This window comes from Aethina tumida, chromosome 1 (genome assembly GCF_024364675.1).
Source record: "Aethina tumida isolate Nest 87 chromosome 1, icAetTumi1.1, whole genome shotgun sequence".
Taxonomy (NCBI): Eukaryota; Metazoa; Arthropoda; class Insecta; order Coleoptera; family Nitidulidae; genus Aethina; species Aethina tumida.
The window spans coordinates 75,379,245-75,404,079 of NC_065435.1; the positions used below are offsets into that span (position 1 = coordinate 75,379,245).

Here is a 24,835-nt window from a genome sequence, read left to right on the forward strand (position 1 = left end):
ATCAACACTTGACACTGGTTTCGCAACGAATTTTAAAACAAATGGACTTAGAGAATTGTAATTAAACGTGTATTACTCATTATCGTATTTTGCGTCAGTTGCTTTTACGACCGCAAGATTTCTCTATCAGTCCAGAATCGATAATTCCTCCCGCAAAGTCATAAAAGTCCCACCTATATTAACTATTTATAATATTTATAACGCAAACAGTTTTATAATTCATACTTTTTATTGAGCACTGAAATAAATATGATAATTAACCACGTTTTATTAATTGCAAGTAAAATGATAAATGAATTCGTGCCAATCCAGAGTGGTATTTAAAGGTCAATAACAATCAAAACTAAATTACTGCATTACGATTTTACAAGTGAAAAAACAATGAACAATCTGTTTTTTATCACATCCAATAAATGATTTATGAATAGGAAGGTTTTTTTTCAATGCTTATTAATTACAGATTTCATATTTCGGTGGCGGTCTACAATGATGCAATCCGAGAAAAAACAATAATAATAAATATTTATTCAATCGATTAAATTTACATAGATTTACGAATTACACCTGTACGGCGACAAGGTAGGTTACAGACCTTTTCAATTTGTATGGAATACATTAACGTTTCGGGCATAGGAAAAATGACTCATTAGAACAAAAATAAAACTAAACAATTTTATTGGATGTTTCTTAGGCACAATTTCTTTACGATAATAAAATGTTTTCAGGTGCGGCGTGTACATAAAACTAGTCAATTTACTCCAAGGTAAATAATTATTCAATTGGCATCATATGTACCTCTGGTTATAGGCAATATATAATATCTAAATTATTAGAAAAGAGTGTCTGAGACGATTAAAACGGATTATGGTTAATTTATAGTATTTATGACTAAGTCATGATTTACTGCTTTTTAGTATTTTGGAATGTGGACAATGTGCAAAAAAAAACATTTAAAACATAATAATTTACATATATATTGTCAAATATATGTAGGTAGGTATATTTAATAAATTACTATAAAAATTATTCACATTCAAACTATTTCGTTAAATTGTATTATTAAAGAATTCCTATATGGTTAGAAACTTAAAAAATAAACAATTATATCGTTTTAAAAATATATTTATATGATCAAAACTTCGTTTAACTCACAAAAAACTCTCTATTTTGACAATTTCAAATATCATTACTATTAATATTATTAAGCAAAAGGAAAACTGTTTTACTCACAATCTAATCACATACTAATCATATTTAAGATTAATAACATACAATATAATTTTTTTCAAAAAAGAAAAAAAAATTTTTTATTTTCTATATTGCAATGTCTAAGAAAAATATTTTTACCGCTTCTACTTAATTATTTACAACAGAGATAAATAGTTTTTTCTCATTTTAATTAAAGTGAATAAAGGACGCCATTAAAATCACAATTAATTAAACACCATTATGACATCAAAATAAAAATAAAAAAATATAATGTTTTCTTTTACATTTTTTATTCTTGTATAACTTAAAAATAAATATTATATAAAGTATAAGATAAATAACCAGATTATATTCTATAGATTATAATCTATATTATTATTAAAAATTTTGCAATTCGCAATCTTCTATAATTAACATAGAATATTTGTTAACAACATGTTAATGTTAATGTGCATCAATAATTATAATCTGATGCATCTGTAAATTAGCAAATATATGCAAATACTTAAATCAAACATAAATTTCAGTATGCCGAATTCAAACATAAATAAATTTTGCGCAGATACAGGATGTTATAGATTCTCTCTGGTAACAAAACCTTGACATTTCCCGGCAAAGAATTCGCAACGTTCACATTCCCCATTCAACTTAAGCATCATCCACCGGATACAATCCGTAAGCTCTTGCGTGGTATAACATGTACTCCAAAAAGTACATCTGCACAGGAGTGACGTAATGCAACGCCACTGGATAATCAGATAGACTCTCTAAACCCTATGTGGAAAATATTGTAGAAATTAATTGACTGATTGAATTTAATATTACTTGTTGTCGATAGTAGAACTGGTACTGACTGTACCACCCGGAGCCAGCGGACATACTCATTATCTCCTCCATGTACAAGCCGAAAAACCTTATCCTTCCTTGTTTATCTCTAGAATCACCCGCTTTTACACCAGATGCCTCTAAACATCTTCCTACTTCCACATCCTCATTACCCAAAACTTCATTCTTCTTACAATGTACCGGTTTCATCTCCAAACCCACCTGAGCAATATTTAATAAAATTTATTCAACTAATTATAGTAAATATACCTCAACAAATCTTTTTAAAGCTTCGCGACTCATCACATAACCAGCACCTCCACTCATATAACCTTGTTTAACAAATGACTTGTATTTACAGCCAAAATAAATAGCATCAGTTGGGTCTTTATCTCTGAGCAAATAACGCAAATTCTCCATAATTACATAAGTATCATCGTCTGCCTTCATGAACCAGTCGTATTCCGTCAAATAATTATCATACAAGTATTTCAGAGCCTCCCTGCTTTTACCCCACAAGTTTTCACGTCCTTCGGGCGTTTTCAAGCCCACAACAGGAACGACTACAATCAGATTAAAATAAAATGCTTGTTGGAGGAATGTGCAGTTGTTACAATTGTTAAAAAAGGCCACTTTGTCGCACCGTTTGGCCCAAGTACTGTTGATCACCTCCTCTTTGACAGATTTAAGTACGACAGCACAAACGATTCGAATTTGCTTACGCAAACTGTCGGCTACGGAAGAGTTATAACATTTGCTTTGCAGTTTTTCCAAATTGTGTAAACGTGGTAAGATTTGAGGTGTGTGAATTACATTACTGACGCGTTCAGGAATACCAGGCCTGTATTGATAGTAGAACACACAACTACCAATCAACAGACCTAAAGCCAAGTACCAAAATGGTCTTGAAGACAACCTGGAAACAAACTTGTTAATTAACATTAACATAATTAATTTTTCTTAAAGGAATTGTTTCCAGGTTGGCACCATAACTGCACATTCAATTAATTTACTGATACCTTCTGGTGTAAAATGCTCTGTAATATTTTTGGCCCATTGATCCGAACCCATAAACACCAACTTGTGACAACGTTTGCCCCATGTGTTCTTCACGTTCATCCCTCTATATTGCATACTATGAGGGGCGGTTAAAACCCAACAAAGTACTCTGATTTTGTGGTTCAGTTCTTCAGCTTTTGTTGTGTTGTAGGATTTACTATAGTACTCTTCCCCGTTGCGGATGTTGGAGAGGTGGTAGAGATAAGAAAATCGGCTTTGGTACTTGGGTCGGACTAAAACCGGAACGATTTTCGAGCTTATATAGTTTCCGATATAGTAGCCGCATATTATACAAACCAAGAAAGTTTTGTGATAGGCCAACCTGGAAATTTCTACTATTTACTTACACTTTTAGTAATAATTTGTCCTGGTACCTTCTGTACACGATTAAAAGGGTTTTTCTGAGTCTAGTTCTTGTTGTTTTGAACATTTTCTGACAATTTTGAAATGACAGTACTGTCAATGAGTCGGTTAATTTTATAAAAATAATACTAATAATATTTTAATAATTTAATATTTTCAGTCTTAGAACTAAAATAGTTCATAATATGTATCATCCAAGAGTACAAATATATAAAGATTAAACCATTGAACATTATATTATTTGTTTCTTTTTCTCTTTTACTCTTTGGTAGTAGATTAAAGTTTTATACATATCACTTAATTTTCATCATAATTTTCGTCACGCGGTGTTGCTCGCCTTCTTTCTTTCGTTGGGTTTGCTAATAGAATCTATACCATACGGTCTAAGATGGTAAACGAGATAATCTAAAACATACATCTGGCTAGGCTTGATGTAGTGAAAACTAATCGCATAATCTGAACAACAACTTATCCCCTAAAAATATTTAAAATAAAATCACAAGAGTAATCCTATAAAATGCTACTCACAGTGGGCTGTTCATAGAAAATAAACTTCCAATACCAAAATGCATCATCGCGTTTATGTGTGAGATGATGTTCTGGATTGAAGGCAAAAAATCTATAGCTGCCATCTTCATCTCTTGTATCTTCTGCATAGATACCTACATTTGTTAAACACTTGGCTAATTCCACATCTTCTGATCCGCTGTTTGAACTCTTGCACTTCTTTCCATTTGGTAACGCTTCCTTAATTTAAAATCATTAGAAAAAGTGTATCAGATAATCATTTCTAAACATACTTCAACAAATTTTTGGACCGATTTTTTGCTAAGTACATAGCCAGCTCCCCCGCTCATATAACCATGTTCAACATAAGGTTTAAATCTAAGCCCGAAATAGTGACCTTCGTCGGGATTATAAGGTTCAAGCAGGCGTCTCAAATTTTCCACGATCACGTATGTATCGTCGTCGGCCTTCATAAACCAATCGTATTTATCCAAATAATTATCATAGAGAAATTTAAAAGCCTCCTTAGTTTTGGCCCAAAGGTTCTCCCTTCCTTCACCCACTGGAAGCCCGACCGCCGGCAAATTGTTATCTGAAACCACCAAATTAGCAAAACCATACGAAAATGTACGATTTAATTTACCTTCTTTTGAACTCATGAATAGTAACATGTTGCACCGTTTTCCCCACGTTGCCTTCACATGTTTCGCCTTCGACTCATGATTTTTCGGGCCTGTCATCACCCAGCACAACACTTTCACTTTTTTTTCCAGCTCTTTGGCGATGGTGTTATCAATTTCGTCGTGATGCTCGCGGATGACATTCATATTCGTTTCCAGTTCGTTCTCGTCCTCCATGTCCAGATGTGAATGGGGGTCGGATACAGAGTGCCTCGATCTTGGTACTAGAATCATGTAGGCGACGAGAAAACCAATCATGAGACCAGTAAAGAGGACTGCGGCAGCATGTGGAGTTCCTCTCAGATAACTGCAAATTATTAATTAAATGCTACAAAATTATTACAAAAATAATAAGTTACTTACACCATTCTTTATCTGTGTTCACAAAACTGGATCATGATTTTAAATGAGCCCAATCTGTTATCAGTAATTAAATAAGATTATGGTGATAATAATAACTGGCTGCATTTATTGTTTTCCATGTTGTTTTTCATACCATTTTTATGAACGAACGATAAAAAATACGTGATTCTATGAAATTATGAAAGGCCTTGACTAGAGTGCTTTTTCCAAAACAATTGGAGACAATTTTGCACACGCGTTATCACCTTTTTACAGTTGTTTTAACTGATGTTTTGTTTAAAAATTAAACAAAAAATTAAATTTTGTAGAAACAATATATATATATATGTATATATATATATATATATATATATATACAATAGTGATCATTATTATACAAACTATTTAAAATGTTAAATATTGTGAATATTTTTGAACTTTTAAAATAAAATTAATTTACTAAAATTGTTTGACATGCCTATACTTCTCCAAGTTTGTTAAATTGTTGTGAAGAGTTCGTTTAAACTGAGCAAATCGAAATCGGGCATTCACATTCTTAATAGAAAGCAGGGTTTTCTTTACATGTATCTGGCTAAATAAACCCTTATCCACTAACCTTCTTCTCCCAGTTATTAAATTAAATTTTGGCAAGTTCCATCAATTTGCTTTCAAGTCTTTTGAATTCGCAATTATAATATTTCTCGTAACTACCACATGCCCAATTTCTTTATTTTTTATCAATGGAGGAAACGAATGACTTATTTACCTATCGACCTTAGCAACGTCTACTTGTTTCAATCGGTCTTGGGAAGGTTAAATTAAAATTTTTCTTACAGCGTTTGACTACAACCTATTATTAAATAATTATACTAAGCAAAAGATCGCTGGTCAGTAACTGACTGAATCGATACGGAGTATTGAAATTTTACAACGTAATTATGTGTAACCATTAATTACTGTTTCCAGCATCGAGTATATACTGATAATTTATATCCCAATATCCGATATTCGTTTATTACACAATTCTACTGATATTACTGAGATTTGATGTATTCGTATGTCAATATTCGATAATCAAAGTAGATAATGGTTTATGATTAGATAATTGAATATTTAATAATCTTACTGTGAATAAATCCATAGCCAAAAGACCTTATACGGAGTGAACAGATCGAATACCAGTTGGTCAACCTCCATCAACAAAAAATAATCTAAGGCAACAGTCTGTGGCTCTGTGATAGCCTTGAGTCTTCCGGAACCTCTTGCTTTACCTCTTCTGCCCTCTTCACTCCATGACTGTTAACATCGTATTACAATACTAGCATTTCTGTTCGAAACGAAATTTCTGCTTTATCCAGACCCACTAATCTATATTTATTAAACTCACTTCAACGTTTGGTATAAATGACCAAAATTGTGACAAAAAGTAAGTACACGCTTATTTGAGATACCTTAAAGATGTGAAGAAAAAAGAACAAAAAAACGACAATACGTTTTCCGATTTACTTCAAATTTTAATGATTTCTTATTTCAATAGGCTGTATACCAAATTTTATGAAAATATCTGAATGTGTTGCGGATGTTGCGTTTTTTTTACAGTTAGTATATTAAATAAAATTGTAACCGGTAATATTTAAAAAGTAATAGCAAAAAAAAAAACAAATGTCTATAAAACAAATATAACCATTTAAACACACACACATATAACAATTAAGTATATCAAATTAGATACGAATTGCCATTTAAAAATATCATTTTTCTACATTTAAACATCCTATTTTAGATGCAAAACAACTAAAAATGTTAAAAGATTATTGAACCTTTATGGTCAATGCAGATGAAAGTGTGCCTTACTTTACTCGGGATTCAAATAATGAATACTACTACAAAGTAAAAAGTTGCTATCATTTTGCCAACGAAAACTAAAAAGCGTTTTAAAAAGAATAAAATTAAATTGACCAGCTAGATAATGGACATACCATAACAACAATAAACAATATATAGACATTAATGCAACTCATATTTTAAACACATTTTAATAAGTTGCTATAATAATGGACACCACTCAGTGGTAATATTAATTAATATTAAATAACTCATCACAAATTGAATAACTCACTTCGTAACCATTTCAAACTTATAATCTTCTCATGATTAAAACTGCTGTTTGTTACACTTTTTAAAAACCACAATCGTTTTATTAGTAGTTTGGCATAAATGCATCTATGGAATTAGAAAAAGCCTTGGCTTGATATTTTACTAAACTAATTAAAACAAATTTGCTTACACCTTATCACCTTTTTATATGTTTTAACGGATACTTTTTTGATTAAATTAAAATAATTAAAATTAGTAATAAATGTTGTAGAAACAACATTACATAAATAAATAAACAAATAAATAAATAAATAAACTAAATAAATAAATAAATAAAATATTATTTAAATAATATGTATGAATTAAAATTTGAATAACTCACTTGTTAAGCATTTCAAACTTATAATGGTGATTAAAACAGCCATTCGTTACACTTTATAAAACACAACCGTTTTTATCGGTAGTTTGGCATAAATGAGTCTATGAATGTGACGAACTGATATAAATATTATCAAAGTTATTTCCTGTAACTTACTTAGGGTAAAATATATACGAAACAATAAATAGGTTTATATCGGTTTATTAAAAATCAGTATTTGTAAATTAATAAATTATACTATAAAATTATTGGTAAACATAATACACACTTTGAGATCTTCTCTTGTCACCGGAAGCGCTTATGGTACCACTTTTATTTGCGATAGAAGTAATGGCACAAAACCCGTTTGGTTTTTGGAATTCAATTGCGTGGCCCACTTTCCTCAAATTCGCCACCAATTTGGTCTCCTAAAACAAAAATAGTCAAGAACCAAATGACGTACACATTTCAAAATTACCTTTTCGTAGTCGTATTCCATTTGCACAGTCATCGGAAACAATTGATGATGGAGAAGGTGATCGTCAATCGCCTCCTCTAATTCCATTCCGAACCACAGATGTTTCAGGATTACCTGTGCAACAGCGGTGGTGATTTTAGTACCGCCCGCAGCTCCAGCAATCAATCTGACGCCACCGTCCTTACCCACAATCACGGTAGGACACATGGAGGACAAAGGCCGACGTCCAGGTTTAATTAAATTTGCTTCCGATGGGGGTATTCCGTAACTACTATTGATTAGGGGAGATGCGAAGTCGTCCATTTGATCGTTGAGTATGATGCCGGTTGATGGTGACATAATTCCCGAGCCGAAACTACAACAACAAATTATTAAACAACAGCTAAGGTTTATTTAATATGTTTACATAAGGTTGATGGTGGTGGTGACGGCCACGGCGTCGCCGTTGGGCGCCAGAACAGATATATGAGCAGTACCGTGGTCTTCTGTTAGTGTGGTATCAGCCCCATAGTACGTGGGATCTTGACTGGTATTTGTGATTGATATTTTGTCTCTGATTTCCATCACGTGATCAGCGGATAGCATTTGATCTACAACCTGTCGCAAAACCTTATATAATTGAATATGACTTAATAGTTTCTAAATCTTACGTGGTTTATAGATTCGGAATCACCCAATTTGGTACGTTTACCGTAAGCAAACTTGAAACTTTCAATAACCTTTTGCCAGTTTTCCCAAGAATGTATATCTTTGGTTAAGTAGTTGCTTAACAACTTCATGATGAAAGTCAACACGATTCCGGAACCAGGAATTGGGGATGTGTATAGCATTTCTCCGTCAGATAAAGTGGTTTGAATGGGTTCCTCCCAAACAGGTCTAAAAGAGAAAATATTGTATAACAACGAATGTATAATATTTCAAATCTATACTTGTAATCTTTCAAATCTTGTTCATCAATAATACCACCAATATCCTTAACAAAACCTGCCGCCAAAGAACCAGTATAAAGAACTTCACTCCCTTTCTCGGCGATTAGCTCTAAAGTTTTAGCCAGTTGCAGCCGTTTTATCCTGTCTCCCACCTTGTAAGTGTCATTAGTGGCCGGATTAATGAAAACTTTACTGCAACATATTTAAATAATCAGCGTCAATTTCAGTAAAAAAACTTTAAAATGAACCTTAAAGCATCGTTAGCCCTGAGTGTGTGCTCGTTGCTTTTCATCATTGACTCCAGATATTCAGTAACATAAATTCCATTCTTACACAAATCGATGGTCGGTTGTATTAATTCTTTCCAGGGCAACTTGCCATACTCATCGTAAACTTTCCTCAGTCCCCGCAATTCACCGGGAACAGCCACTGAAAGAGGTCCTGCAACAATAATTAGACGTACGGGTTATATGTATATGTTACAGGAAAAGTGGATTGTAAAGAAGAGTGGACTTTGTCTAGGAAGAGTAAACTCTTACTAAAAGTATCAGTAAAAGTTGACTGAAATTAAACATATCAACTTTTCCTGGGAAGAGTTAGTTAACTGTGCCTCTTGAGGTTTAGTCAGTTGAAATGTTGTTCTCGAGAGCAAAAATAAAACTGTCACTTTTTAATATAATAAATAAAAGGGTAATTGACTTTCAATCTAAACCTGATGAAGATTTCAAACTTATAAGGGTATACCAAGACCATTTGACAAAGTTTATTGTACTAAGACCAATGAAATCAAAGACGAAGTGTGTAATAACATCATTGATATTTTTACTTTCTTAGACGCTTCCTATATTTTATAGTCGGAATTTGTGAATAAAATTATTGACAGTCTGGTTAATACATGACCGAACTTTAAAATGGTGCATAACAAACTGCGTTTAAAGGTTTAAAGTTTTACAGTGCATTGCGTAGTGGGATAAAAAGATCCCAGTATGTGGCAACTGAGGATTGGCAAATTTAGAAACAGAAGAGGATCCTCAATGTGCCATTTATGAAATTCAGGAACAATAACAATAAAGAAACGAAATTGAAAGTAACAGGAGAGAAAATCCTGAAGAAAATGAACCAAATCAAAATTTATCAAGTGCTGAAGATTGAATTGGATGGTCATCTGGACAAGTCTACTGAGGCCATCAAAAAATGAAACTTTCGAAAGGAACATCAATTCGAACAGGAGATGTTCGATCTGTCATCCTTTGTGTGGTACTGGAGGTTGTCGATGATGGGTTTTATAGAATTTGAACAAGAAATGGAATTGGGAAGCAGCTTTTTTAAATACTTTAGCTAGACAGAGTCAACTTTTACTGGGGAATCTATTGTAACATATATACTAAACCTTTCTGTGCGGTTTTCGTGTCGCTGAACATCGTTTCATTTGCCAGTCTTGGCGCTGTTTCTCTCGCATTCATCACCCTCACTCCTGAAAAATTACATAATAAAGTAATTTGATGTAATTAGTTGTTTTATTGTTGTACCCTTTTGTTTGTCGTATATGGTCATGAGAAAACCGCCACCCAAGCCGCAAGCCGCGGGCATCGCGACGCCCTCGCAGAAAACTGCCGCGATTGCTGCATCCGCTGCGGAACCGCCCTTTTCCAAAATTGATCTAACAAAAAAATTTTAAAAATTTAATATGGTCAAAGGTCTACATTGTCACATAGTTTAGATTTGTAGTAAATTTAAATGACGGTAATAGATGAATGAGGTCAGTTTAATTTAATTAATTTACGAAAATCTCTGATCTGATGAATCTGATTATTAGTAGTAATAAAGTTATAAAGATAACATTATTCTTAAATCAATAATATTACAGTATGGATTTGAAAAATGAGTAAGACGTAATACCGAAATATGTAAAGGTCGATAATACATGAATGAATATCATATATGAATAAACAAATATTTTTCAAGGTAAAGAGTTGCTAGGTAGCAAGATATTGTACTTATACATTTAGTAGGAATCACGTCATCAAAAAACCAAATTATTTAAATGTTTTTAATACCAATTTCACATGGGTGATTGAAAATAAAATACGTGTCAAATTAGATTAATTGTAGATGTAGATTAATTCTTTCATATAAACTGTTACATAAGTATATATATATATATATATATATATATATATATATATATAGTGGATAGAAAAATGTTTTGTTGTATGTTCAATAATTTGTATGATACAATCAAGTTTGTAAATATGAGGTCGTTTAAACCAATATTTGTGTTGTAATAATTACAAATTTCCGACAAGCAAATTGCAAAATTAAAAAGTCTTGCGCACTGATTTGTGTTAACACATTGTAACATTATTGTTACATTCAAACAATAAAACAAATCTAATTTTGATTAGATGATTACAAAAAATTGTTCAAAGGTAAAAATCCTGTAATCCAGTCGTAAAATGATTTTTAATCTTACCCTCCGATTTGAGAACATTCATATCCATTAGTGACAACTGAACCGCGTATTTTCAAATCTTCCGATCTCAAGACAAAATAAAGGATTACGCCGAGGACAACTGCAACCAAAGCGGCACTTATGAGGGTGATGTAAATATTCCTCCTTGAAATGCGACTGAAACAAACGTCTTTATTTAATACTTTAATCTCGGTGGCTCCGTAAATTTATTAAAGTTTATCAAATTTTATTACCAGTAATTTAAAGCTATGAACAATCATAGAATCATAGAACAAAGTAGGATTTGTTATAAATATTTCGTTACCTCTGACGTAAATAGTCGCAACGTGTTTAAAATGCAACCGTTAATGTACAAAAGTTGTGCAACTTCTTGTTTAATAAAACGAAAACCATACTTTCACTTTGTGACATACAAAAACAACTTTTTCACCACCTACCTCAGTGTAATTTTCATCCTAATTGTGTATAATTTATATCACAGTATTTAATATCAATACTATTATATTATATATATGTATAATTATTTTTTAAACCATTAAAACATTTTACTATTGCGCGTTGCAATAATAATACAGTAGCGAATTTAAGTACCGGTACTATATACCTCTAAGCGCAGAGATAACCACGCGCACCGACGCGTTGAATCACAAACTGTGTAAATTGTTAAAATACCCTTCACTGTTTATTATTAATTGTTTGACAGATATGCTAGTTATTTTTATTGAGCAATAAAGCAATATTTGGAATTTTTTTATCCTTTAGCAACTGTAATCGAATGATCATAAAACGCTATTGTTCATAAATCCAAAATCAAATATTTGTTAGAATTAGTTTTATTACAAAATGACAATCAGGACCAAACTCTCCACATTATACTATTTGTAACTATAATAAACACCACAAGAAACTCTAGGATCGCAAATTGCTTCAATGCCATCTCGGTTGCTCCTCAAAACGAAAGCCGCACCAAAAGTATCCGAACTAATAAACTCCAGTTGATGACCAACTTTCTGTAACTCCGTCAATAACTCTTGATTGTACTAAAACACAAAAATCTCATTATGTGATCAAAAGAAACACGTAACTTACAGCTGGGAAACTCTCTTCCACCATTAAAGTCATGGGAAAGACCTGATGGTGCATCCTGGGTGCTTTCACAGCGTCCTCCAAACTGATGTTAAACCACAAGGCCCTCAGCAAGATCTAAAACATACCTCAACTATAATTGTTTAAGATAATGGATTTCTCTCACTAGAGTGACAATGGAGGGTGCTTTCCTGCCCCCCGCAGCACCGATCAGTAGCTTCGTCGACGTCCTGTAATCTACCATAATGGACGGAGTGATAGGAGTTAAAGGTCGTCTACCCCGTTCGATAAAATTCGCCCTGGAGTTGGGAAGACTATAAGGACTCTTATAGCAGGTTTTGGAGAAGCTTAACATAACACCGTTCAATATAATGCCTGTATTAGGAGTCGCGTAACCAGCACCGAAGCTAAAAACGATTATTATATATCCTGTTTTATAAAATAGAAAAGTGTTACGGATGGTGGAGGTTGCTAGCGAGCACTACCGCGTCTTCTTTCCAAACGACAACACACACGTAAGCGGAATACGGTTCTTCTTGCACGTCCAACTGGCTAGAGGCGTACTGGTATGGACTTTGATAAGTCATGTTGTCCAAAATATGTCTTCTGATATATCTGGCATAGGAGTGCGACGTGAGATTCTCTACAACCTAAACGAACAGTGCTTATCAAGTTTTAATATTGTTGCTAAACCTTTTGTATCAGGAAAGGGTTGTCGCCAAGCGACGGACGGGAACCAAACGCGTATTTGAACGTCTCTATAATTCTGATCCAGTTCCTAGACAACATGGGGTTTTTGGTTATAAACCCTCGAAGTACGTTAAAGATGAATGTCAACAAGATGCCGCTTTGTGGAGGTGGTGAACTGAATAGAGTCTCTCCGTTGAAAAGGGTCGCAGTAACGGGTTCTTCCCACTTGGGACTGATAAAAATAGAGAACTTGTTTGAGATTAATGTGATTTTTCTTACGAATAGTGAGCTAAATCCTCCAAATCAATAATTCCATTAATATCTTTCACGAATTGTTTAGACAAGCTTCCAGTATATAAAGCTTCAGGTCCTTCCTGAGCTATCACGCGCAACGTTTTGGCGTACAACGGAAGTTTGAGGATTTCACCTTCTTTGTACGTGGTGCCATGTCGTGGATTAATGAAAGTAGTTCTCAACATCTCGTTTTTCTTAATTGTCAAGTCATATCTCCGTAAATCTTCTGCCAGGGATTTACTAACGTTAATACCTTCTTCACAAAGAAAAATCGATGGACTTATGAGCGTCCTCCACTTCAAGAAGCCGTACCGTTTGTGAGCTGCTGCTAAACCTCTCAACTGCCCTGGCACACCTACCACCAATGGACCTAAAATACAAACAAAATGAAGATTTAACAGATATACAAAAAATGTTATACCTGACACTATGGGACTGTTAGTGAGCATGTTTTTTTTCGATTTCCTAGGTGCCGTTTCTCTAGCCTCCAAAAACTGGGCATCTACACCAAACTTATCATATGAACCCTTTTATTCATCATCAGTTTAATATCAATACCTCCTTCTCTGTGTGTGTGTATCATCATGGACAAACCTCCACCTAATCCGTTAGTGTTCTGCAAAACCACGCCGTTGCAGATAGCGGCGGCAATTGCGACGTCCACCGCCGAACCACCATCTTCCATGATTTTTCTGTGAGATAATATTTTTGAGGATGTGAATTCCATTATTTTATATTAATCATTACCCTCCGATGGCGGCACATTCAGGCGCACTAGCCACAACAGCACCTCGGGCGATTTGGATATGGGCGAAGTAGAAATATAGGAAGGATATAAAGAAAATCATAACGGCGGTGGTCAATAAATAACGACGGCCACTTGCCGCACGACATCTACAACGTTCAAATGTAAAATTCATGCAAATTTTTTTCTACTTCTATATATACGCTTAGCAGCGAGAAATTCTTGAAAACCCTTTCATTTTAACTAGTTTAACTTTAATTAACAACGGAAATAATAAATATTCACAAAAATTAAATAATTTATTGTTGTTTAAATATTTAATATTAGACAAATCATAAGTTTTTATAAAACCATATCTAGAATTATATTTTTCAGAAAACTGTATCTGTTCAAATACATAATTAATGCAAAATGATTACTTACGCGAAGCTTTTGGGGTTACACTCATTTACATAGGAGCAGTCACAGTCGCATGTTTCTCTATTATGTAGAGTTTGTTCCATGATCGCATTTACATTATCCTAATTACTTACTAAAGATTTAGTATATTATCATAGTATAATAACATTTTTACTTATACTATGGTACGACATCATAGAATTTATGACACTGTCATTTTGATGTGATTGAAAGATATTGTATCCAATAATCAACACATGTTTATATTATGTATTTACAATGTATTTTTTTTGGGATATGTTGAAGTTAATTACTTCACAGAAACTAATTCTTAATGAGGAACATTAATTAACAATAAAAATAAATAAAACACATATAATTGCCAGTAGTGTTTTTATTACGAAAGGAAAATCAAAACAGAACTACAACAATATACTAACTGTAAACATAATAGACGCTGCAAGGTATTCTAGTGTCGCATACAGCTTGAATCCCCTTAGTAGTTTTTATAATCACCAAGGCTCCACCAAAATTATTCGAACTAACAAAATCTATTTCATGTCCAACTTTTTTCAATGCTTTCAACAACTTATTATCATACTAAAACATAAGACTGCTTAAAAAGAAAATAACAATCTTATAACTTACTGAAGTAAAGTTTTCCTCTACCATCAAAGTCATGGGGAAAACCTGATGGTGCAACCTAGGAGCTTCCACAGCCTCGTGCAAAGTATTATTAAACCACAACGCCCTCAACAATACCTAAAACAGACCGTAGAAACAGTACCACATAATCTGTTATACCTTACTTGCGCGATAACAGAAAGTACTTTTTTGCCTCCGACAGCTCCAATTACCAGTTTCATTGACCGTCTGTAGTCCAAAACAATAGTAGGACTCATCGGAGTCAATGGACGTCTACCTCGTTCAATTAAATTCGCCTTTGAATATGGCATCGTGTACTGGTTCCTAGAACACGTTTTCGAAAATGATAACATCAGAGCGTTCAATACGATACCAGTGTGTGGTGCTGCGTAACCAGCTCCCCAACTGCAATGTGAAAAAATAAAAAAATGAACGGTCTTAGGACGCCGCATGTAGTTACGGGTGGTGGAGATTGCTGGCAAGAACAACCGCATCTCCTGATTTAATGACACAGACGTATGCGGAATACGGTTCCTCCAGGCTATCTAACTGGGTGGAGGCGTAATGATCGTAATTTTGAAACGTTATATTATCGTAGATGTGTTGTCTGATGTATTTGGCGTGTGAATATGAAGTTAAATTGTCTACAACCTAAAGAAAGAATGATTTTATAGTAATTTAGTGGATTTCGAACCCTTTTAACAAGGTAAGGATTGTCGCCAAGAGATGGACGGGCACCATAAGCGTACTTGAATGTCTCAACGATTCTGATCCAATTTTTAATCAATTTTGGATTTCTAGTTAAAAAACCTTGGAGTACGTTGAAGATGAACGTCAACAAGATACCACTTTGTGGTAGTCCCGCACTGTAAAAGGTCTCGCCATTTAGAAGAGTACCAGTATACGGTTCCTCCCATCTAGGACTACGAAACTACTGTAAAAAATTAGTTTAGATGATTATTACAATTCTTACAGATAATACGCCATGTCTTCCAAGTCAATAAGCCCGTTAATATCTTTTACAAATTGCTTGGACAAGCTTCCTGTGTATAAAGCTTCAGCTCCTTCTTTAGAGATTACACGCAATGTTTTGGCATACAAAGGAAGTTTTAGAATTTCGCCCTGTTTGTACGTGCTACCGTGCTCTGGGTTAATAAAGGTATTCCTCAGTACCTCATTCTTCTTTATAACAAGGTCGTACTTTTGTAAATCATCAGCCAAGACTTTGGACACATTTATGCCCTTTTCACAAAGATTAATCGTTGGTTTAATAAGGGCCTTCCACTTCAGAACGCCATACCGTTTATGAGCTTCTGCAAAACCCCTCAATTGTCCTGGCACACCAACCACCAAAGGTCCTGAAACACACATCAAGTGGGAAATTTAAGTGGGATATCAGACGTGGAATACCTGAGATTATTTCTCCTTTAGTCAGCATATTTCTTCTAGATTTCCAGGGGGCAGTTTCCCTCGCTTCCAAAAATTTGGCATCTACATTAAAATTCTTGAAACAGTTCACTAGTTTATTAATTGACTACTACACCTCCTTCTTTTTGAGTGTGTATCATCATAGATAAACCTCCTCCCAATCCGTTGTTGCCCTGCATGACGACACCATTGCAGAATGCGGCCGCTATCGCGGCGTCCACCGCCGATCCACCCTCTTCTATGATATTCCTGCAGGATAACATTTTTGGGGATAGAATTTCCGGTGTTTTATATTTATTGTTACCCTCCAATTTCGGCGCATTCGGGCACACTAGCCACAACGGCACCCCGAATGAATTGTGTACGGGCGAAGTAACAATATATATAGGATACCGCGAAAATTACAAAGGCTGCAGACAATAAATAAAATCGCCCATTTCTGATACGACATCTAAAATATAAATGGGTACAATGGTATCATATATTGGTAATAATTACTTACGTTAAACTTTGTGGGTTACACTCATTTTTAAACGTGCATTTACAGTCACATTCTGTTCTATTCTGTGTAGATTCCATATTTTATTAATTAACTAAATAATTTTGAGTCTGGCACTGTCATTTTCATGTGATGTTAAGTCATACTGAATAAATGTCACTTCTTGACAATGATTAAATATGTATTAATTAAATTATTAAAATTTATGTTTAACGTCATGTCATTTTCACTGATGTGTAATGCCAATTAAATCAAAGATGAAAATGATTGATTTTAGTAATTACTTATTTTTTAAAAGGCTAATAAAACAGTTTTAAAAAAATCATTGTTTATTACAAAAAAACGCTAAAATCATACAATATAAACTAAATATTTTTAAATTCACGATTTGTAAATCATATATTTTTAAATCAAAAATAAAAATTATCATTAAATGTTAGTACATTACAAATAAAACATTACCTTCATTAATGTAGTTTTTCTAAATTTCAATTATTTACATGTGTGTATTATAAAATTACACAAACCTTTACAAAAGAATTCTTTATTAAAAAAATTCCTTAATAAATAACAACTACACTAGTAATATACATAAAATAGTCACTTAGTGATAAACACAGTCTTCCTGAATCTGAACATTTTTTATTGCCCCTTCCTCCATTTTTCTGCAGTGGTAAATTCCGTCATCGGTTTACCTCCAATTCCACAGGTGCCAATTCCTACTCTCCCATTAACAGAATCAGGAGAGGCGAATATACTTTTGTTCTTTAAGCCACTCTTTTTACTTTTAACAGCTTTATTTGCAAAATTCAACCACTTCTTCTTCTCACACTCTCTCTCCTCTTCTAGTTCCTTAAACCTTTGCTGTTTCTTCTGCTTCTTTTTCTTTAAATATTCCTTGTTATTTAATTTAGCCTTACGCAATTTCTCTGCCTCAGTCAAGACACGTTTCTGACCTGTGAACTCCCTGAGTTCATCCAGGGTTGTCACCCCTCTGTTACCATAAGCCTCGAAAGTAACATTTACCTGTCCATCAGGATTGATGGCATCAATCCTGGCCTCGTAATATTGGCCATTCTCGCTCCATTTCGCGCTACAAATGTCCCCCACACGCCAGATCTTCTTTGCCCTGTTCTTAGCTACGAACTCTTCAACAGCCAGGAGAGATTTGGTGATTTCATCCTCCTCCTGCACCCCGACTGGTTCTGTGTACTCAGGCTGGTTTGCAGCCTCCTCTGCCTTGTTTTTGAGGTCCAGCGACAGTTCTATCACTTCTTCCAGATCGATTTTCAACTTCTGCAGCTCTTTGTTGTCAGGGTCCGTCAACAGGGCGGCCTCGACTTGTTGCAGTTGGAGTTGATAGTTTTGTAATTCATCACTCATTGTGTTAGTTTAGTGATAAACTATTTTATTTGGATTTACCTTTTCGTCGCGTTCCTTTTAGGCTTTAAAAAGATGTTTATCGACTGTTTGGCAGTCGACTGACATTCGCAAAGGTCACTGTCACCAACTTTTGCAGGGAAAACTAAAATTTACCAAGAATGTGTAATATGGGTTGCCGTATTTCTAAATATGTTTAGGGTTGAGAGGTATTCTTTGGGGTTAATTGTTATCTATCTGTTGCACACCGAAAATGTGCTCACAGTAGGCTGACTTCATATTTTAAATTCGTGATTTTATTACCTACACGATTAACAATTATTTATGACGAATATATTAAAATAATAATTAAAATATATTCTCTAAATTGCTACTTAACTTTAATTTATTTAATATTTAGCCCAGTCAAATAATATTAAACGTCGCACAAAATTATTGTAATTTTTTTTGTATATATAACCTTAAATTTTCAAATTGTGATAAAATTAAAAATAAAAAAAATTTCGATTATTTTTTTGATGAGCAAAATATACTTGCATAAGAAAAAAAACGTATAAATGCGTATTATTAGCTTATATCGAATGAGGCACGGGAAAGCGATAAAATGCGATATCTAAAATTAAATTGCAAACTATTTCGTGCATCCGACAGCCAGGTAATCGCATTTAGAATGTGACTTAAAACCCCACTTCTCAACTCGATTATGTCCATTCTAAGCGAGATGAATTTTAAATAATTGTGGCGTTTATCCAAATGTGCAATACGAAACATTCCGCGTGTCCAGAATCCTCTAGAACGAACCTGTGAATCATTGTGTTCGGTGTTTTATTCTGTCTATGGTCACATTACATTGCGTGTTTCCCTGTGTAAATTTGACAGTCGCCTGACAGGTCGTGTGATAATTAAATTTCTTCGGTTCGAACAATTAAAATTAGAATTACTTGTGTAAAATTGTATTGAAAATGTCGCACACAGTCGAATTGTACATCTACGACTTGTCCAGAGGATTTGCGTCGTCAATGTCGCAAATGTTAATCGGTGAGAAAAATCACAAGAAAAATACATGTGAAAAAAATTTAGAATTTTTAGGTAAACAAATCGACGGAATTTGGCACACCTCTGTCGTAGTTTATAATCGGGAATACTTCTTCGGATCAAGCGGAATCGAAAGCTGCAACCCTGTATGTATATGAACTAATCTCTTGTTTATGTTCAATCGACTGTTGTATATTTATAAATTGAAATTTAAAAATAGCTATTGTGCTTAGATTAGGTTACTCTTGTTAGATGGCACTAAAACATGTTTAACTAAATCCTAAATTTGGAATGGTTCTATAAATACAAATCTGAAGTGCTCTATGTCCACACCGTTTTACAATTTCAGTATCAACTAACAGTGTACTAATTTAACACCACAGTAAGTACAAACTCCCATTCAATTCATATTCCAAAAACGTGCCAGAATTTTTACAGCACCTCTCAACATAATATAATTAGAAAACCTGAATTAATTAATGGGTTTAATGGCATTTCACATTTGTAAGGCACAGTATCTTGGCTACAATTCAAAGCAATTGCAGTTCGATTTTAGCTGTGACTCAAGTATGTGGCAGAACGTTCTAGAATTTCCCCCTGTTATTTGTTTCAGGCCGGCACCGCGCTAGGGAAACCCCTTAAAATCAAAAAGTTAGGTGAAACTCAAGTACCATACAGTGTTTTCATTGAATACCTTAACGGTTTATCCACTTCCACCTATTTGTAAGTTTCTTATTTCATCATGTTCTCATTATGTGTGATCGTTACGCATATTTCAGAGCTTCCACATACAGTTTATTTACTCACAACTGCAACAACTTTAGCGAGGAAATAGCGCAATTTTTGTGCGGCTCAAGTATACCGAAATACATCCTAGATCTGCCCAACGAGGTGCTGCAAAGCAGCCTGCTAAACGTGATACCCGCGTTGGTAGCGCAGCTGGAGAAGAGCGCGCGTCCGATTGCCGAAGAACGGAACAGATCGTCCAAGGAGCCGAGTCCCGATTTCGATCAACTCAACACCCAAATCGAAGAAGCAAGGTCAGACATTTCTAATAAACGGCGGCAATGAGGGTGTTTATACGATCGGGTTTTTCGCTTTTTAACCAGCTTGAGACGTTTTTGTAAATAATTAGGCGATTCACCGATTGCTTTCGTTTGTTTTGTAGAACAGGACACGCAAGTGTTGTACTTTTAAATTTGTCGTTTGGTTTGATTTTGTACTTCAATTCGACTTGTGTATGTTTTGCTGTAGTGGGCAAATATAAATAAATTTTGAAAAATTCGAAAATGTTTTTACTTGTCTAAATTTGGTTTTATTGAATATTATTTGACGCCTTAACACAATTGTTTTTATCATTGTTAATGATATTGTTATTAATATTTTAACATCTAGTTTTGTAACCGTGTCTTGCATATAGAAATTTCGAAAAAAGGTCATGCAAATTGTCACTAACTGCTCAGTTTGTATTTGAGTATTTTCGCACCTGGACCGTTAATTTTTTTCAATGTAAGTATTGAACTTACGATCCAAATTAATCACAATTGCTGGTATTTTTCAAAATGTTTTCGTTTCACAGGTACAACTCGTTCCTGTTGGAGCAGCGGCGCAAAACCCTCAAGGAGAAACTAGCGAAAAAAGAGCGCAAACGCGAAAAAAAGCGCAAGAAACTTCTCAAGGAAGGAGGCGCCCCATCCATCGAACTAGACGTAAGGAAAACTGTTATTGTAATGTAAAATAGTTATCAAACCATTAATTATAACGTAAGGAACCAACAATGGAAACAGAAACGGTGAACGGGTCGGAAAATTTGCCCTCCGAACAGGCATTGGCTATGGAAGAGGAGGAGCGTAGAGAAGAGGAGGAGAAAAAAAAGTCCAGAGAGCCCCCGATCGTTTACAAGGATCTAATTGATGTAAGATTAGTTTTGTAACGTTTATTTAAGTGTTATATTATGTTATGTAAAACAGGTGAAGGCGGAGTTTGATTCGCTGGTGGCATTGATCGACGGAAAATTGTCCGAAGACGAGCAGAGGTCAACTGAAGAACTACAACAGTACATGATCGGTGGCGAAGGCAGTTGGGCTTTAAGCGACGGTTTTCTGGATTACCTCAGTATGTGTTATCAATTGTAAACTGCAGTAATTATAATGTTTTAATTTGTAGATCGGTTGTTAAACGACAAACAATTACCGGTGGAAGTTAGGGTGAAAGTGATTAATATTTTAGCAGTTGCCGCACTAAAGGATGACATCATTCTAGTCTTACATGGTGACAGGAAAGATCACGTCATTATGAACTATTCCTTCGACATCGACAGGCACAGTCCCGAGGAACAAATAGCCATTTCACTTTTTGTAAGTATTTTTTAAAATAATAATATTAATTAAAATTAGTATCATTATTACTGGTTGCTTCTTGTACTTTGTACTTCCCCGAACATATAATGGACCAGACAAGATACCCAAGAAATGGTTTTCACGACTTATACCTATAGAAAAACGTTTGCACCTACTTTTGAGAAAGACATTTTATATGACAGAGATAGTAAAAGTCTCCTACTACGTAACAAACATTTTACTATCTCTGTCGTGCTTTATGCCTCTCTCAAAATGCAGACGGGTCAAACGCTTTTTGATCGGTATGTGTCGTATGTAAAGTGTACCATAAGTAATGGATATCTCCTCTAGCAATAACGATACAATGGTGTTATTTTGAGTAAAACATGTTAATAGCAAAATACCGTGAAGATATTCTTTGGCTCTCATAAAGCAATATAAAATGATATTTTGAGAAAATAAACAAAGGAAAAAATTAATTTTTTATAGTATATTTGATAATGTTCATGGACCTAAAAATTTATTGAAATTAATTTTGGAATAATACATTATATAAGAAGTGATTAACTGAAAATTTAAAAATTAATGTGTCAACATCATATGATATGTAAAACGAAGAATCTAAATATATGATACTCTTTTAAATTAGTTCAAAAATGAAATAGTAATAGAAACAATTTTTGGAAAAAAAGTTAAAGATATAGTAAAAACAATAGATAATTAGTAGTTACCTATTTTGTGACTTCATTTATTAGACTGATAAAGTTATATTTTCATTTCAATTTAGATTCCCATTTTGACTGTGTTGTCTCTTATCGCAATAAATTTAAAAGTAAGAGTAAGTTAATGAGATGAAAAATATTGATCTTGAATTTTCTGTTAGAATAATGGTGATACACTCTGAAATTTTTAATAGTAGCGTTATTATAATATTTAAAAAAAATTATCATGCACGTTATTCCCTAGTCATATTACTTGATGGTTTCTTTGTTAGTATTATTTATTTTAATACAATAGATAAGTAAAAAGTTCTCTCTTCTGAATTAATTTTAATGAAACCTTCTGTATGTTATAACAATTTTATAATCACGTATACATTCGTACCTCTATTATAAAATATTAAATTTTAAATATTTAGAGAATACTTTGCAGCTTATCTTATCTGGGGATACCCAGACGCTTTCATAATGATCAAAGATCAAATTTCATTATTGGAAATAGTACTAACCAATATGGTATAATTCATATTATTATTATAGTAAATTCACAATAGGTAACAAAGTCTATTCTATGTAATAAATAATAAAAATTTCAATATTTACAGAACACAAGAAATATAATATAAAATAAATTCGAATTCATTTTTTACAAACAGGTGTTTGTAAGAAACAATTTAGATGTGGAGAAACATTTTATAAATTGACCTGTAGAGTTGTTTTTTTTTTTCTTTAAAAGAAACATTTTGTTGTCATTAGTGATATCGAGTGGCGTCGCCATTGCGACCTTATTGTATATTTTCGTGTCGTCTTTTCAGGTACACAACCTCTGTTTTGCCGATTGAAAATTCTTTGGCGATCAGTAGTGCTATCAAGTTCTTCACTATTTCTATCATACAGAATTTGTCTATTCTCTCCTTTCATGTGCGTTTGTTACCATCTACATCCTGAAATCCAAAATGGATAATATTTTTTGGAACATTTTGATCTCAATATTTACATATCGATTTAGCTATCCCCATCAACCCATAACCCACGATTATCGTTCTATAGACATATTTTAGAGCGAAGCTTTCGGACATCAGTAGTAGGTCAAATAGTTCGTGTAGTTAAGTCTCTGATAAAGGGCGTCCAACATAATGTAATGTACTTGCGTAATTCTATTAACATTCCTCTCACCATCTAGTCTGAGCTTTCGTCATGAATGTTGCAAATAATTGTCACTGATGTTTTCATTTGCAGTTTGCCAACATGTTCGAAAATCTGAGCTCATCGGAATGGTTAATGTACATTTCTGAGTGGACGTACAACAACCAGCAAACCAGTAATATTAGGGTGACAACGAAAGTAGCCGTGCACTGTTTGCTATCCGATTCGCCGGTACTGCAGGATCGCGGTGCCGCCATCATCCACAATTTGGCCTGCAAGGAGGTAAAAACGGTGGTCTGTATCTATCTGCTATATCTTATTTCGCTAAAGAATCGACTAATCTGCTTTCGCAAATTGCACCACTAACATTTGTGTCAGTTATCGACGTGGTACTCTGTTGAGATTTGTGTTTTCAGAAAATGTTCAAAAATTTTCGCATTCGCCAGTTATTACCCAAAGGCAGCTTATCAAAGGTACCGAACGTGTTGGTGTCTTCATTAATCTCATCCGTTCTCTAATTACATCATTATCATTCATCATTTATGCTAATTTTTACATTTGTGTGCTTTTTTGTCTTAACAAAAATTGTATTTGAATACATTTTATATTTTCAGGTCTTTGACGACGTGGCAGTTGAATTGACTATGTCACTTTTGGAGTACTTCAAGTCAAACCCGAACGAGGAACAATTGTATAGATGCTTAAAGGCACTGTCCAAGTTCGTTCAAATCTCAGGTCAAGAGGTGCCACAACTGATCCAAATGATCGGACCGGACCCGAGAAGTTTTAAAGGTCAAAGCGAAAGAGTGGACGCTCTTGTCGAACAAATCAGTACAAAATTACGTTAGTTGTCTTTTAAGGATAAGATTATTTATTAAAACTCTTTTTTTGTTATTTAATTTTTATTATGTATTTACAAATTTTATATATTTGAAGGTTTGTTGTTCATGTTCATGCATTTTAACCGGACGTTTTTTTATAAAATTTTATTAACTTGGTTCCTGTTTTAGGACTTAATATTGTAGATTTTTTTACATTTGTACAGGAATTTTTACCATGGCATAATAAAGAGTTATTGTTTTATAAAATTATTTCATTTACCAAAATTTC

At 33.8% G+C, this 24,835-nt stretch overlaps 6 protein-coding genes across 12 annotated transcripts; 1 reads left to right on the plus strand and 5 right to left on the minus strand.

The window, feature by feature from the left end:
- Positions 1-1,455: 1,455 nt before the first annotated feature.
- Positions 1,456-3,593, minus strand: LOC109601551 (glycoprotein-N-acetylgalactosamine 3-beta-galactosyltransferase 1). Of its 3 annotated transcripts, none has more exons than XM_020017792.2 (5): positions 3,468-3,593; positions 3,054-3,415; positions 2,305-2,597; positions 2,035-2,256; positions 1,458-1,983 (listed from the first exon to the last, which is right to left on the minus strand). In XM_020017792.2, the coding sequence occupies exons 1-5, from the start codon at positions 3,521-3,523 to the stop codon at positions 1,858-1,860; spliced, it is 1,059 nt and encodes a 352-aa protein (XP_019873351.1). In that variant the 5' UTR covers positions 3,524-3,593; the 3' UTR covers positions 1,458-1,857. The 3 variants fall into 3 exon arrangements, with proteins under 3 accessions (XP_049818904.1, XP_019873351.1, XP_049818910.1); XM_049962953.1 differs by lacking the exon at positions 3,054-3,415 and adding an exon at positions 2,649-2,950 and having other exon boundaries at positions 3,441-3,574; XM_049962947.1 differs by lacking the exon at positions 3,054-3,415 and having other exon boundaries at positions 1,456-1,983; positions 2,305-2,950; positions 3,441-3,574.
- On the minus strand, positions 3,589-7,528 carry LOC109601552 (glycoprotein-N-acetylgalactosamine 3-beta-galactosyltransferase 1). 2 transcript variants are annotated; one of them, XM_020017793.2, is made up of 5 exons: positions 7,465-7,528; positions 4,607-4,950; positions 4,257-4,555; positions 3,985-4,203; positions 3,589-3,931 (listed from the first exon to the last, which is right to left on the minus strand). In XM_020017793.2, the coding sequence occupies exons 1-5, from the start codon at positions 7,473-7,475 to the stop codon at positions 3,776-3,778; spliced, it is 1,029 nt and encodes a 342-aa protein (XP_019873352.1). In that variant the 5' UTR covers positions 7,476-7,528; the 3' UTR covers positions 3,589-3,775. The 2 variants fall into 2 exon arrangements, with proteins under 2 accessions (XP_019873352.1, XP_049818915.1); XM_049962958.1 differs by lacking the exon at positions 7,465-7,528 and adding an exon at positions 5,007-5,204.
- A 118-nt stretch (positions 7,529-7,646) lies between these two features.
- Positions 7,647-14,721, minus strand: LOC109601544 (uncharacterized). The gene is made up of 19 exons (XM_049960988.1): positions 14,559-14,721; positions 14,138-14,284; positions 13,949-14,082; positions 13,812-13,892; positions 13,376-13,760; positions 13,100-13,328; positions 12,863-13,056; positions 12,573-12,813; positions 12,410-12,523; positions 12,197-12,360; positions 11,321-11,476; positions 10,377-10,507; positions 10,238-10,321; positions 9,096-9,288; positions 8,848-9,039; positions 8,569-8,794; positions 8,325-8,515; positions 7,919-8,273; positions 7,647-7,868 (listed from the first exon to the last, which is right to left on the minus strand). Exons 1-19 carry the CDS (start codon positions 14,636-14,638, stop codon positions 7,707-7,709), a joined length of 3,459 nt encoding a protein of 1,152 aa, XP_049816945.1. The 5' UTR covers positions 14,639-14,721; the 3' UTR covers positions 7,647-7,706.
- A 191-nt stretch (positions 14,722-14,912) lies between these two features.
- Positions 14,913-17,373, minus strand: LOC109601555 (glutathione hydrolase 1 proenzyme). 2 transcript variants are annotated; one of them, XM_020017796.2, is made up of 10 exons: positions 17,110-17,373; positions 16,912-17,058; positions 16,723-16,856; positions 16,590-16,670; positions 16,153-16,537; positions 15,874-16,102; positions 15,640-15,830; positions 15,344-15,584; positions 15,183-15,296; positions 14,913-15,134 (listed from the first exon to the last, which is right to left on the minus strand). In XM_020017796.2, exons 1-10 carry the CDS (start codon positions 17,184-17,186, stop codon positions 14,970-14,972), a joined length of 1,764 nt encoding a protein of 587 aa, XP_019873355.1. In that variant the 5' UTR covers positions 17,187-17,373; the 3' UTR covers positions 14,913-14,969. The 2 variants fall into 2 exon arrangements, with proteins under 2 accessions (XP_019873355.1, XP_019873356.1); XM_020017797.2 differs by lacking the exon at positions 17,110-17,373 and having other exon boundaries at positions 16,721-16,856.
- A 261-nt stretch (positions 17,374-17,634) lies between these two features.
- LOC109601556 (survival of motor neuron-related-splicing factor 30) lies at positions 17,635-18,605 on the minus strand. The gene has a single exon (XM_020017798.2). The coding sequence runs from the start codon at positions 18,487-18,489 to the stop codon at positions 17,749-17,751; it is 741 nt and encodes a 246-aa protein (XP_019873357.1). The 5' UTR covers positions 18,490-18,605; the 3' UTR covers positions 17,635-17,748.
- A 542-nt stretch (positions 18,606-19,147) lies between these two features.
- Positions 19,148-24,813, plus strand: LOC109601562 (uncharacterized). Of its 3 annotated transcripts, XM_049962935.1 has the most exons (11): positions 19,148-19,524; positions 19,576-19,667; positions 20,135-20,244; positions 20,301-20,561; positions 21,101-21,230; positions 21,290-21,436; positions 21,492-21,636; positions 21,688-21,878; positions 23,819-24,007; positions 24,142-24,198; positions 24,340-24,813. In XM_049962935.1, the coding sequence occupies exons 1-11, from the start codon at positions 19,449-19,451 to the stop codon at positions 24,571-24,573; spliced, it is 1,632 nt and encodes a 543-aa protein (XP_049818892.1). In that variant the 5' UTR covers positions 19,148-19,448; the 3' UTR covers positions 24,574-24,813. The 3 variants fall into 3 exon arrangements, with proteins under 3 accessions (XP_049818892.1, XP_049818897.1, XP_019873362.1); XM_049962940.1 differs by lacking the exon at positions 24,142-24,198 and having other exon boundaries at positions 19,153-19,524; XM_020017803.2 differs by lacking the exon at positions 24,142-24,198 and having other exon boundaries at positions 19,161-19,524; positions 23,819-24,019.
- The last annotated feature ends 22 nt before the right edge of the window (positions 24,814-24,835 follow it).

Coding starts and splice junctions, on each gene's coding strand:
- LOC109601555 (XM_020017796.2), bottom strand. CDS start 17,186: ATGGAATCTACACAGAATAGAACAGAATGTGACTGTAAATGCACGTTT. Junction 16,857..16,911: donor GAATGCGCCGAAATTGGAGG/GTAACAATAAAT, acceptor GTTATCCTGCAG/GAATATCATAGAAGAGGGTG. Junction 16,538..16,589: donor TAAAGGAGAAATAATCTCAG/GTATTCCACGTC, acceptor TGTGTGTTTCAG/GACCTTTGGTGGTTGGTGTG.
- LOC109601551 (XM_049962947.1), bottom strand. CDS start 3,523: ATGTTCAAAACAACAAGAACTAGACTCAGAAAAACCCTTTTAATCGTG. Junction 2,257..2,304: donor CTTTAAAAAGATTTGTTGAG/GTATATTTACTA, acceptor AATATTGCTCAG/GTGGGTTTGGAGATGAAACC. Junction 1,984..2,034: donor AGTTCTACTATCGACAACAA/GTAATATTAAAT, acceptor TTTTCCACATAG/GGTTTAGAGAGTCTATCTGA.
- LOC109601544 (XM_049960988.1), bottom strand. CDS start 14,638: ATGGAACAAACTCTACATAATAGAGAAACATGCGACTGTGACTGCTCC. Junction 12,814..12,862: donor GCTAGCAACCTCCACCATCC/GTAACACTTTTC, acceptor AATCGTTTTTAG/CTTCGGTGCTGGTTACGCGA. Junction 8,795..8,847: donor CAAGATTTGAAAGATTACAA/GTATAGATTTGA, acceptor TTTCTCTTTTAG/ACCTGTTTGGGAGGAACCCA.
- LOC109601556 (XM_020017798.2), bottom strand. CDS start 18,489: ATGAGTGATGAATTACAAAACTATCAACTCCAACTGCAACAAGTCGAG.
- LOC109601552 (XM_020017793.2), bottom strand. Junction 4,556..4,606: donor ATTCATGAGTTCAAAAGAAG/GTAAATTAAATC, acceptor TGGTGGTTTCAG/ATAACAATTTGCCGGCGGTC. Junction 4,204..4,256: donor CGGTCCAAAAATTTGTTGAA/GTATGTTTAGAA, acceptor TTTTAAATTAAG/GAAGCGTTACCAAATGGAAA.
- LOC109601562 (XM_049962935.1), top strand. CDS start 19,449: ATGTCGCACACAGTCGAATTGTACATCTACGACTTGTCCAGAGGATTT. Junction 21,231..21,289: donor CCCCATCCATCGAACTAGAC/GTAAGGAAAACT, acceptor TTATAACGTAAG/GAACCAACAATGGAAACAGA. Junction 21,437..21,491: donor TTTACAAGGATCTAATTGAT/GTAAGATTAGTT, acceptor TATGTAAAACAG/GTGAAGGCGGAGTTTGATTC.